Source organism: Ictidomys tridecemlineatus, chromosome 10 (genome assembly GCF_052094955.1).
Source record: "Ictidomys tridecemlineatus isolate mIctTri1 chromosome 10, mIctTri1.hap1, whole genome shotgun sequence".
In the NCBI taxonomy this organism is placed as follows: domain Eukaryota; kingdom Metazoa; phylum Chordata; class Mammalia; order Rodentia; family Sciuridae; genus Ictidomys; species Ictidomys tridecemlineatus.
The window spans coordinates 41377880-41390920 of NC_135486.1; the positions used below are offsets into that span (position 1 = coordinate 41377880).

At 42.2% G+C, this 13041-nt stretch overlaps 1 protein-coding gene across 1 annotated transcript in view; it reads left to right on the forward strand.

Annotated features, from left to right (window-relative positions):
• Window positions 1–1286: 1286 nt before the first annotated feature.
• The window catches only part of Smyd2 (SET and MYND domain containing 2), a 47617-nt gene continuing 35862 nt past the window's right edge, over window positions 1287–13041 (forward strand). The window contains exon 1 of the mRNA XM_021732994.3: window positions 1287–1649. Coding sequence (XP_021588669.2) covers window positions 1477–1649 — 173 coding nt within the window. The 5' untranslated portion in view covers window positions 1287–1476. The remainder of the gene's footprint in view (window positions 1650–13041) is intronic.

Below are 13041 nucleotides of genomic sequence, written 5' to 3' on the forward strand. Positions count from 1 at the left end.
TTAGGTAAGCAATTTTTAGAAATCATGTCTGAGTCTTAGTTTTCTAATGTTGGAAGTGAGAGACATTAAGACCTAACTCACTGTTGTAAGGATTACTGAAATGTGCTTAATGCCTGGCTCCTATGCTCAATAACTAATGGTAATTATTATTGGCTTTGAGTGTATCAGATACAAGGTCCAGTGCTATTTTGGTCCTTCCTTCTTTCTCAATGATTGGTCCATAAGTCAGTCAATGCTTTTTAAAATGCATAAATTAATTCATATCCACTCTTTTTCATTTCACGAAGGAGGGCTAGAGGCCTTTGTCATTAATAAAGGAGTTTTATTGGTGTGCCCCAAATTCCACTGATCATATGATACACTCCAAATCATATTCTTTTCCTTTTCTAGATTAATTATGAACTTAAAGGTACATCACAGTTTCAGATCATAGTTTGTAGTGTCTTCTGCTATATTATCTCGCCACACTTAAAAAAAAAAAAACACGCACATCAATCTCAGCCTTTATGGCTATGTGGCATACTGTATTCTTTCCCATATGAATAACAGCATGCCTGCGTAAAGGGCTTATATGCTAGTCACTGTTCACCAGCTTTTTACGGTGTTTTAAATCCTCTGTGACTGGTAACCTAAATGGCCTTTCTAAGATCACAGCTGGTGGGAGGTCAGGCTCACCACAACCACAGCAAGTTTTAGTGCAGTATTCTGGCCACCATGCTACTGGCCCCAACAAGAGTACAAGTTCCTTGAAGGCAAGGTTATCTCCTGCTTCCTCTGCAGCGTTCAGAGAGTGGGCTGAGCAGCGCGCTTCCTCTTCCGTCCAGACAACTAACTTCCACTAGAGGGGCAGAGGGCCAACCCCGCTCCCCTTAGGGCCACACACGGGTTAAAAACCTTGGGAAAGCCGTCTTGCCCTCTCGGCATTCCAAACTTTTCCACTGTTTCCCCTTTGCCAGTTTCTCCTCGGGGCTCCGGGAGCGGTCCCCCCAAGGTCTTAAACAAAGACCTGAGAACAGTGTGGAGAGCGGTCTGGGCCCCCTTCCAGCTGCCAGGCGCGCGGCATCCGTAGGGCCGGGCCGACGTCGCAGCGGAGCCCCGGGACACCTGCCCTGGCCCACCCGACCCCGGCGCCCGTGACTGGCTGGGGGTCGCCGCCGGGGCGCACCCGCCTCCCGCCATCGCGCGGCAGCGGACGTCCGCTGCACCGGAAGCGGCGGGGCGCGTGCGGGCGGGACCGGGGGTCCGCGCGGGGCGGGGGGGCGGGCGCCGGGGCTGCCCCTCCCCCGGGGCGCGCGAGGCCCGGGCGGGGCCGCCGTCCCTTCCGGGGCGCGGGCGGCCGCGGCGTCTCGGGCGGCTTCCCACCCCGCCCCCCGCAGCTCAGGGTGACGCGTCTCCAATAACAGCTCGCGGGGAGCCGCAGCCCGGGCACAGCGGCGCCGGCGCCCCTTCGCGCGCGCCCGCCCGCCCGCTGCCACCATGAGGGCCGAGGGCCACGGCGGCCTGGAGCGGTTCTGCAGCCCGGGTAAGGGCAGGGGGCTGCGGGCCCTGCAGCCCTTCCAGGTGGGGGACTTGCTCTTCTCCTGCCCGGCTTACGCCTACGTGCTCACGGTCAATGAGCGGGGCAACCACTGCGAGTACTGCTTCGCCAGGTAGGCGGCGGCGCGGGCGGGAGCGGGAGGCGCGGACCGCCGCGGGAGGAAGTGCGCGGGGCGTGCGGGGTCCTAGCGCCGGCGGCCAGGGCGGCGGCCGCTGGGTAGGGCGGGCTCCGGTTGCGACCCGCTCCTTTCCAGCCCCACGCCCGCCAGGGCCATGTGCGCTTGGGGACTGGAGCCAAGTTTCCACTGCACGTTTTCAAGCGCTAGCGTAGAATATGCAAACTGGGCGTGTAGGTTTCTGCCCTCAAAGCTGAGCTTGTTCTGAGCATGGCATGCCCGGCCCATTGGGTGCACTGGCAGCGGGGGACCCCAGATTCGAGCAATCACAGTCTTTCACCTTTAACTTGTGCTTCCTGAAGTGTGTTCTGACCCCCAAGTCCAACCCTGCTTTGGTTTGGCCATTTCCTTCAAGGAATTTAATGAGTTGATATGTAAAGTACATGACCCCTGTTCCGTCTTGCTCTGCAGTGGGTATTAGGAGAAACCTAGGGGACACCAGTGATTCTCAGGAGCTGCAATGGTAACACATATCTTGCCCTTGTTTGCGATTAGGAAAACATGGTCGCTGGGGAGATGAGGCAAAATGTGTGGTGGAAACATTAGTTAATTGTAACATTACTGTATATGATGTCCATATTCCAATGTATGACCTGTACATACATATTAACATACCCATAGTTAAACAAGACTTATGACAGTTTCAGACCTGAAAGGAACACCAGAAAACATCAATCCGATCCTGTCTCCCTTCATTTTGCAGATGATAACCACAAAGTATGTTGTGTATACACACTTATGCCTTTAATTAGGGGATGGAAACTGGCTTCAGTGTTACTGGTTTCCCTTCCTCTTAGGTGGTCTGTACATTTACTAAGGCAGGAGGCATGATGTTGGAGTCAAGTTTGTACCCAGATCTTCCACTGCTATCTGAGGAAGTGACTTTGCTTTACTCTCTTTGAACCTCAGTTTCTTCATCTTTGAAATGGAGATTTCTGGGCTAGATTATGCAGACCTGAGGTCCTGCAGGTACCTTTTGAGTACAGGTCTCAAGGCCAGCATACACTGAAGCACAATCTCTGAGAGACCTGTGTGCCTCGTTCTACAATAAGACATAGCAAAAGAAGGGACAAAGGCTGAATATTATAGTAATCTTGCCTGGACTCCCTGCCAGAACTGTCTTCCGCTTGGGGGGACCTGGAAAGGAACTAGACACAGAATCATGCCGTGGGCAGCTGAAGGGCTGTATGTGATGTGGCTCTTTGAATTGGTGAGCCAAGAGCTAAAGGGTCATGGCACCACTTTGCGACGTTTGAGTGAAGTGAGCATTGGGTTTTCCCAAAGTTAAAAAGGCTGCTGCGACTGGTCCCTTGATCTTCTGAGCCTTGCTGTGGCTCGGAGTCTGCAGCAGTGTGGGTGTCTGCAGTGGCGGGAGCAAAGCAGGTGACCCAGCACAGAAGGAGCCTCCGGCTAGGGATCCTGGTGATTCCTGGAAGCCATGGGGTGAGATAAGACCCTGCATGGCAGGTGCTTAGTAGGTACACAAAGGATGGTTGCTAGTCTTCTCCAATGAATTAAAGATCAAATTTCTGAATTTAAAGGGAGAAGAGGAACTGAGAGATGTTTCTCTTTGGCTGAGTGTTCTAGTTGTATCTACTACATATACACACCCCAACTTTAGATTGTTAATGTACTGTCAGATGCAACTTCTCTAATCACCATTCTGTCTCAGGTATTCTACCACATATGACAAAGTTTGGTGCCCCATTTTTTACATTTTTATGATTGACATTTGTTGGTGTCACTAACCATTGCCTTAGGCCCCTCTCTAGGGCTGCCACATGGAATCCGGTGGTACTACTGCACTTCCACCCTTTTCTGTTTGGCTTAGGTGAACTTCTACATGTATAGTTCCTTTTCTCTCTCTCCTCAGTCATTTGAAATCAAGTAAAGTAATACACAAGAAATCTACTCAGGAGACCCATTCATTTAGAAACACAAGGGTGCCTGCCTACACTTTACTTTCTGTTAAATCCAGTTAGTTTAAAAGTAATGGTTAGATCATTCTAATTGATTCAGCACCAGTTTCTTTGTTAACTATTTTTATATGACTGAGAACAAACCAGTCCTGAGGTATTAGGAGATCACATGGGCTTCCACAGGGCCTCACAGGAGTAGGAGCAGAAATCTACAAATACCGCATACATGTCAAAATCCACTACCTCTCCCTGTCCCACATACCTAAAAGAAAACTACCCCTTATCTATTCTTGTGCCAGAAGTTTAATATAAATAGTATTCCTTGAGATCAATGAGCCATCCAGATTTTTCCATGTCATATTGGTTATATCAGAATGTAACTTATTTCAAAGGTGAAAAATGATTTCTTCATGAATGAATGTATTCTATAAATTGAAAAATAATTGGAAATTCTTAGCTTTCTGCTAAATAGTATTTTTTTATTACCAGGACAATTCAAAGACTTGTCTCAGGAGGTTGAAATTAGTATCACATTTTCCCAGTTTGGTGGATGACACTGGGGAAGATGTGTATTTTACCTCAGATGCTATAAGGCAGCTTCTAAAAATATAAATGTCTTCTACTAGGAGCTGTCCCTGTCAGAGAGCTGGCCCCTTGATATGTTTTATTCACAAATGTGCCTGTGTAGGTGCACATGTGCAGGATGCACACCCATGGTTAAATTTTTGTGGCAGGTTTTAAAAAGATATGCAGTTACATAGAGGGTAGATGGGCAGATGTCTGCCTCATGATCCTTATTCTCTGGGTTCATGGGTCACTTAAGACCATGAATTTTGTTTTTCTTTGTTTGCTTATTCTGAGCATGGTGAAACTTGGAAGCCCTCCTGGGCCTCCTTGGAATAGAGGTGTTAAAACTCAGTTGTAGTGAATTTCTGTTATGTCTGACTCTCTTAAAGTGATTGTTTTTAAAAAAATGAAATACTTGGGTGAGCAAAACACTATCTTTAGGATGTCGTGTTATAAGCAGCTGTAAAGACTTTTCCCCTAATCTTTAATAACCTTCATCTTATCTTTCCGATTGTTTTATCAGACGGGCAAAGTAAACTTTGCCATTGTCTTCATTATTAAGGGTCATGAAATCTTGATGGTGTTGTCTTTTATTTATTTATTTATTTATTTATTAGTTGTAGTTGGACATAATACTTTTATTTCACTTATTTATTCTATGTGGTGCTGAGGATCGAACCCAGGGTCTCACGCATACGAGGCAAGTGCTGTAACACTAACCCATGCTCCCAGCCCGATGGTGTTGTCTTGAAATTCTCTGAACCTGTGCATTGGTAGGAGACATTATCCCCAGGGTTGCTGTGATTCCAGTTATTCAGAGAACATTCTCTGAAAGTTGTCCAGGGGGAGAAATGAGTTCAGATGTTCTCAAATCATCATGTTTTCTGAATGGAAAATTGGACACGTGCAATAATAGGTTTCCTTCTTTTTAGATGTAGTTCTATAAAATGGATAATAAGATTAAAATAGACAACAGATTTCCTCTAAATAGTTACATTAAAGACTACAAAGTCAGCTGCCTGTATATTAGGTAAGGAAATTTGTGTGTGAGTTAGCTTTGTATCCCTGTGACAAATACCCGAGAAAAACAACTTAAAAGAGGAAAGATTTATTTGGCCCTCAGTTTCAGACATGGCTGGCTGGCTTCATTACTTTGGATCTGAGTTGAGGCTGAGCTTCACCCCTGAAGGGCAAAGCTGTTCACCTTATGCAGCCAGAAAGCCCCAGGGGTAGGTGCAAGGGCATGACCCCAAGGACCCACTCCCTGCAACTAGGTCCCCTTCCCACAGCCTTCACCTCCCAGTAATTCATCCAGCTATTGATGATTAATCCACTGATGGGATCAGAGCCCTATGATCCAATTATTTTCCTAAATCCCCATCTGAACTTGAGGACCAAACAAACCTTCAATACATGAATCATTGGGGGGGGGTCACTTCCTATCAAAACCATAACATAATGTGTTTTTACTTTCAATATTTCCAGTTTTTTTTTATTTATTTAGATAGAGATAGTGAAGTAGGGACTTTGTGCCACATTAACTATATCTGAATTCTAGGGTCCTCCCTTCCTGATGGTTGTCTTTATGTAGGTTATTTCTTGACCTCTCTGAACTCCCAGGTGCCTTTGTAAAATAAGATCTGCATTCTAACACCTACCCTATCAAGCTAGCCTAAATGAGATTAAAAGTCAGGTTCTCAGCACAATCCTGGCAGCTAGTAAACTGCCAGTCACCCTGCTCTCCTGCTTGTTCTTATCTAATGAGCTCTTGTGGCTAAATGCTCCTGGCTTAGTTGAATCCTGTGGTAAAAATTATAATTTCAGGGGTATTTATAGCAGTAGGGTGGCAGTGGAAGATAATGGGAAGGATATTGGCAAATTGTTGCTGGTTGAAGCCCTACCAACATAGCAGCCTGACCCAGAGTTGAAACCAGCATTTCTTCATTTTGAGTCCCCCAGAAATAATTATGGGTGTTTGGGATCATATTTCATTGTGTTGCAAATCCTAATGAAAATGCTGACACATCTATACAGGTAAAGCCTCTTGACCTTCTTCTAACTCCAGAGTTCTTAGACACTTTTAATACTGTTTTAACATAAGATTAAACAAATATTTATGAAGAGAAATGGAACAGAATTTTCCATATAGCAAAGATATTGTGATTTCATTTTCCTCTTTACTTTTAACATGATTCTTTCAGCTATGTCAGGGATCCATACTTTTAAGACTTCAAATGTGCCAGGAGCCATAACACATATATTTTTCATATGCAGAGAATATAATTTCTCTTACAGTTTATAGGGAATCAGTGACCAAGCTGCACATTTGGAAGCGATTTCAGATGAAAGAGACAGACTAGCAGCAGGATATCCTGAAGTGAAATTCAAACCCTGGAGAGTTAAAAACCACCATCTAACACCTTTCCCTCCTGAAAGCAATTGCACAAAATCCTTTCCATCAAAAAAAATATGAAGATCCCATATAAAATGACATTCCTTTAAATCACTTTGCTCTTTGCAGCTCGTAAAGCGTTTCCAGATACGTTCATATTTTGATCCTTCCAAGGATGAGTGTTGTAGACAGGGCTTTATCCCATTTTGCATAGAAAGAAGCTGAGTATTGAAGAGGCTAAGTGATTTCCCTGGGTTTCACATATTTGGTTTTTTGTTTTTATCATATATATATATTGAGTGCCTCCTAAGAGTTAGACTCTGTGATCTTCAGGGACAGAGCCAAATCTTCTGCCCCCAGTGAGATTTTCCTTCTTGTGCTCCTTTGGCCTATACCCACTGTGTGGTTTACGTGGCACTTAATTCTACTTAGTCACACTGTGTGTGGTTCATTGGAGATGAGGCTTTAATTTATCTCTGATATCTTCTTGAGCAAATGCAATTTTTATGTCCTCTTTTCTTTTGTTTCGACCCTCCCTCAACAGGTTTTTCAACAAACTAATGCACTGTTCTAAAAAGTTTTGGGGCTGGGGATGTGGCTCAAGCAGTAGCACGCTTGCCTGGCATGCACGGGGCGCTGGGTTCGATCCTCAGCACCACATAAAATAAAATAAAGATGTTGTGTCCACTGAAAACTGAAAAATAAATATTTAAAAATTCTCTCTCTCTCAAAAAAAAAAGTTTTTAAGAAAATTTCTATTGATTCAGCTCACTCATATTTATATCTTAGGCTGATACAGGTTCAGAGATTGTTTTGTTACAGTGCTTTGGATTTAACATTAAGAGCAACATACATTCTTTTGTATTTATTAACTATTACATAGTTATATGTAAAAAGAACATGAAACTTTGGTCTTTTTGTGTGCTTGAAATATTTTAAAATATTATGCTAGAAGTAAAGTTCATCATTTCAGTGCCTTTATACCTGCATATAATGGGTTTGTTTCTGTGCTGTGTGGCAGGGCAACACCTACGAATAAACTTTTTTCTTTTCTTCAATCCATTCTCATAATCTAACATGGTACACATGTTACATAGGTGAGGTTTGGAAATGGAATTTGTGCTGCAGTTCTACTACAAGGCCCCAGATGGTATTCTTGCAGGACTCGAATACTCCCTATCAGACACTCTTTAAAAATGCTTAAAAAAAAAAAATAAAAGGAAGGAAAGCCTGTTGTTCCTTAATGAGGGAGCCAGCCGCGGCATAAACATGTAATACCAACCCATCTGGAGGTTGAGGCAGGAGGACCTCAAGTTTAATGACAACCTCATCAATTTAGACCTGTCTTAAAATAAAAAGGCCTGGGGATATACCTCAGTGGTAGAGTGCTTGCCTAGCATGTGTGAGGCCTGGATTTGATCCCTAGCACCCTCTCCCTCCAAAAAGCTAAAGAAGTCTTTAATTTCTTTGGAAGGATCTAGGCTGTGTCCCGTAGCTTAGCAGGAATCTGGTCTTCATCAGAACTCTGAATTGGTGAGAAATTGAAACAATAAAGATGCTTGTTTTTAGAATTTGAAACAGAGACTTGTAAATAAAATTTCTAGTTTATTTCAGTATTTTATACTTACCTCTTTGGTTTAGGTTAATCTCCCTATTCTTTTTTTCTGGTAGCATATAAAAATAAATAATCACAAATTTAGATCACTTTATTTTTGCCTTCCAAGGAGGCAGTAGATAATTATAAGCATCCTTTATATTCCTGGAGTCATGAATAACTAAATTCATTCTCCCTCTTTCCTATACCTTCTTTTTGGACCTCAGATGTAGAGTTGAGGCCATCACATTCCCTAGTTTAAGACTTGCTTTCACCAGGTATGTGCAAGGCCTGTCTGATTTTTAGAATTCCATTTCCTGCACGTGTCACAGATAGCCCCGGTGTGGTACCTATCTTTGAATATGTGTGTGATTCCTGCGTATCACCAGGGACTAGATGGACCTAGAACAAGGCACCCTATTGTACTTAACCGAGTTCAGAAATCAGCCCTCCTCTAGTGAGCCCGGCTGCTCAGCAGCTTCCCCCAAGCAGGTGGCCTGTTCTGGGACTGTTGGGAGCTGGGTGTGCTGAGGTCTTCCCCTCTCAGGGACTTGCATTCTCAGCCTCTGTACGTCCCTGGTGCCCTTCCCACCCACATCCCCAGCTCTCACATCTTTGGATTTCTAGAAAATCTGCAGTAGTTTAGGGGTGCAGTTCTCCAGCAGGAATTGACTGAAGTACCTGCCTTTTCAGGGTTGAACCGGTGACCTTGGCCTCATTAGCGCTCTATCCAGTCACAAAGCCACATAGCTCACTTTGTGTAACTTCTGCTGACTCCGTTCCTGCCACCCTCCGTGGCCTCCTTTTCAATTGCAAAGGCGTTCACAGGGACACAATAGAACAGAAGGAAATCAGATCTCTTCAAGACTGCTCTGAAGGACAGGAATATGCAATTTAGCAGGAAAATAATACAAAAAAGTCTTGAAGGTTCAGGAAACAACTTATCTTTTTAGGGCATGCATTCACTGAGAATCCAGCTGTGTCCCTGAGAATCTTCAATCAAAAAATGTTAAAATAGTAAGGAACTCCTTGTGCTAATTTATTAACATAAAATCTGGTGACTTTTGTAGTGAAGTGGAAGGTTTCAGATGACTAAGTAGAAATGTTGCATGCAACCATTAAAATAGTTTGGGTTAGCTCTTAAAGGAAAGAGTGGATCTGAAAATTCATAAGTGCTTATTTTTGTCAGGTATAATAGTCCATCGAGACCAAAATGAATGCTTATCATAATAACTAAGACACTGTGTATCATCCCGGATACTGATGCATGAAGCCCGTAAGTGCCCAGGGAATAGGAGTTAGTGTGGAGGAGAGAAGGAAAGGAAAGGACAGCCTGCTAGAGAGTTGAATTTCACACTGGGACTTGCAGACATGGACCTCTCTTGGAGGAGAACCATGAAAAGAAATATGGCTGTCCAACAAGATGCAGGTTTCCATCCAAGACAAATAAAAATCCCAAGTTTTTTTTTTTTTTAAATATCCTGGCAGTTGTCAAGAGTTACATTAAAATTTGTGACAAAATTAAATATTTTTGGATAGGAAGGACTTTCTTCAATCTTTGAGCACCAGGAAAGAGTCTTCAGGATGTGGATGCTGGCTCATATTTTGGTGGTACTTCTGAATGTGGGAAAGTTTTTGTAAAGAAACACTTGCCCATTTGCTACCTGAAAAATCTCTTACCTGTCAGTTCCACAGATGTGCAGTATTTTGACAATTGCTATTCACAGTAATAAGTTTATGTTCTTAGAAAAAACTCAATAGTAATAGGAATTTAATTATGAACCAATGATAAACTCTCTGAGGGAAGGGATTCTTTTTTAAAAATTATTTAAAAATCCTTATGGAGCACATACAGTGTTCTGTATCCCTAGGAAACAATGGGTGAGGGGAGGAGAAAGAAAATCCCTTATATCCTAGTAGATTTTATTTATCTTTATTTTATCCCAGTGCCTTGAACTTTATATTTTGGAAAATGTTGTGTAGAAGGCAGTAAGGTTCAGGGGTTGAGTATTTTAATGAGTTGAAAATTGATAATCCATTTGTCAGGAATTAACCAGAATGCTTAACCATAACACCCTGGTTCATGACTTACATAAAATAAAAGAGCTTTGATCAGATAATACTGAAGTCTAATGAAGTTGTAACATTCCTGTATTATGTTAAAAGAGCAGCCAAGCACATATCCCAGCAACTCAGGAGGCTGAAGCAGAGAGATTTCAAGTTCAAGGCCAGCCTCAGCAATTTAGCAACATACTGTGTTAAAATAAAAAGGGCTAGGGATGTAGCTCAGTGGTTAAGCACCGAGTACCAAAAAACAAAACAAAACAAAAAACCAGCAGCAGCTCTACATAGACATATTTTGAAAGGTAGTGAAATATAGCTTATCAATGCACATCAGTAAACGTTTCTAAACATCATTTTTTAAAGAAAATCTTTAGCATTTTTTTCAATATTGTAAACATTCCAATTAACAAGGAAAGTAAGGATTTACAAACAATCTACTTATTTCGCCTAATATTTAATTGATTACAGCACTTGCTCAGACTTTACAAGACACCCAGCTACAGAAATGGGGAAGAAATCCTCCTGCTCCTTGTCTTTCTCTGAATCTTCAGAGAATGGCATTGATAGAGCTTCATGGTAGCATCAGGGAGCCTCACCTGAGTCCGACTTGTTCTGCCGTGTGGGTTTCACTCCTCCAGCGCCTGCCCAATGCTTACAGTGATGCACACACATACATGCACTCTCCTGATCTTTGTGTCCTCTTTGCCAAAGTCCACTTTCTGAGCAGTGTATCCTGATTCTGCAGCTAGATTAGTCCCCTTGGTCTTTGCTCCCACAGTAAGTCCTACATACTTCCTTTATCACACTTTGCTACAAGTGGAACAATGATTTTTTGCTCATCTTCCTAACCCCAGCACTTAGCAAGAGGCCAGGCATCTGTATTCCCAGTATATATTTGTGAAATGAATAGTCTCATTTCTTCAACACCTATCTAAACATATAACCTTGTTCATTCTTAGAAATGCAGCCTTATAAATACTCCAAGAACCTTTTGTTAAGTTCTGTTTGCTTCAAGTCAAAATGTAGACACTCAAGCCCTTCATTCTGAGTGCCCTTCCCACGCCTCCAGCATTATCTGTGGCTACCTTTTTTTTTTTTACTTAGACTATAAACTCAGTCTGGGAGGTCTTTCCAGTACCCTACTATGTTAAGAAAGCTGCCATGTCGCTCTTCATCTTTCCTCTTGTCCATTTGCGACATAGAATGCTTTTCTCTGCGTTATTCCCTTCCTTCTCAGCTTTCTTCCCAGGTAAGGCCTTACTTGAGTCTGTCCATATTCAAGAAGACCTGGTTCAAATCACATCTCTTATAAAAGTTCCAGGAACCACTCTGGTCCACAATTTTTAAAATTTATTTACTCTTTTTACTTATTTTATAGTAGCTTGCTATTTACATGTATTGACCGTCCTGTTATTCCAGGCCTTGTGTTCTGAGGGGACTCAGAGATAAGGAACACAAACTTCTCTGTGAAGTGTTGTTGCCCTTATTTTTGTGTCTTCAGCCCATTCCCAGGAAGAGTTTTCTGCACTCCATTCTGTGTCATTTAGACCATTCAGGTGTTGAATCTTTTAGCCTCATGATCTGTATTTACCACTTTGATGTAGGCAGGACTTGGTTTCCCAGATAGCTTCTGTTTTGCCAAACTGGCATTCCCTAGAGCCTAGCACAGTGCGTTGTACATGGAATATAATCTTTTTGAATAGAAGTTACTTGGCTGTGGTCGATTAATATTATCTCCATACTGCCTCATTAGCAAAGTTTTATATAGTATAAAAAATGTTTTCCAACATACAAATGAAATTGATAAAGATTGAAAGAAAAATTTGTTAAATCTTTTCAGATAATATCTGATAAGGTGGAGTTCTCTCTCTCTCTTTTTTTTCTTGGTACTGGGAATTGAACCAAGGCTCACTTGCTAGGTGAGGGCTGTACCACTGAGCCATGTCCCTGGAAAGTTTGAGTTCTCAAGGTGAAGTTTACATTTGGGGTAATTTGAAACAAATTGGAATTCAGGAAAATAAAACCAAGGTGATTGAGAGTGTCAACTCTTTAAAAAACTCCTTTCTAAGCAATTAAAAAGACCCATATTTCTGTGAATAAGATTCAAAACAGGTCTTTCTGGGGCAAGGAGTTAATATTTTTGTCTGCAGAGATCCTAACCATGTCCTGGGAACTCACATTTAGCGTTAGATTACAGAAATATTTTTATGGTGGTCTATTTTCATTTTCTGGACCTAGTGTTGAAGAGAGAAATTTCATTGAGACTATTTTAAAATAGTTAAATTTTCTTACTTTGCTTTTGCCATTTTCCTTAATATTCAATCACATGACTATTGTGCAGGTTAGAGCAACAGCAGTCATATGGGGATCTAAAATTTGGTACTTGATCCAAATCCATAACATTTGTGAATTATGGTACTACTGGAAGAAATGGTAGATGTTTTTTATTATCAGAGCCTTATGAGAGAACTGAGTTAAAAATAAGCATTAGTTGTCTCTTTTGACCTATTAGTAGGTATAAGAAATAAAGAAGAAAGTAACAAAGAAGTGTCATACCAATATTGCACAAAAGTTAAGACATAGAGTATTTCCAGAAGCAAACAAGAGAATTTAAAAGTGTGTAGGTTCGAGCCAGCTTTAACTCTTTCTGAAATTGTATAAGGCCTACAAGAGGGGTTTAGATATAGGTGTCATCCTGTGGCTGAAAAGAGTAATTTAATGTTCAGTGTTTCATGGGCTGAGTGTTTCTGTCCTGTGTCCATAAGCTTTGTGAATTATTTTCTTTCTATGACA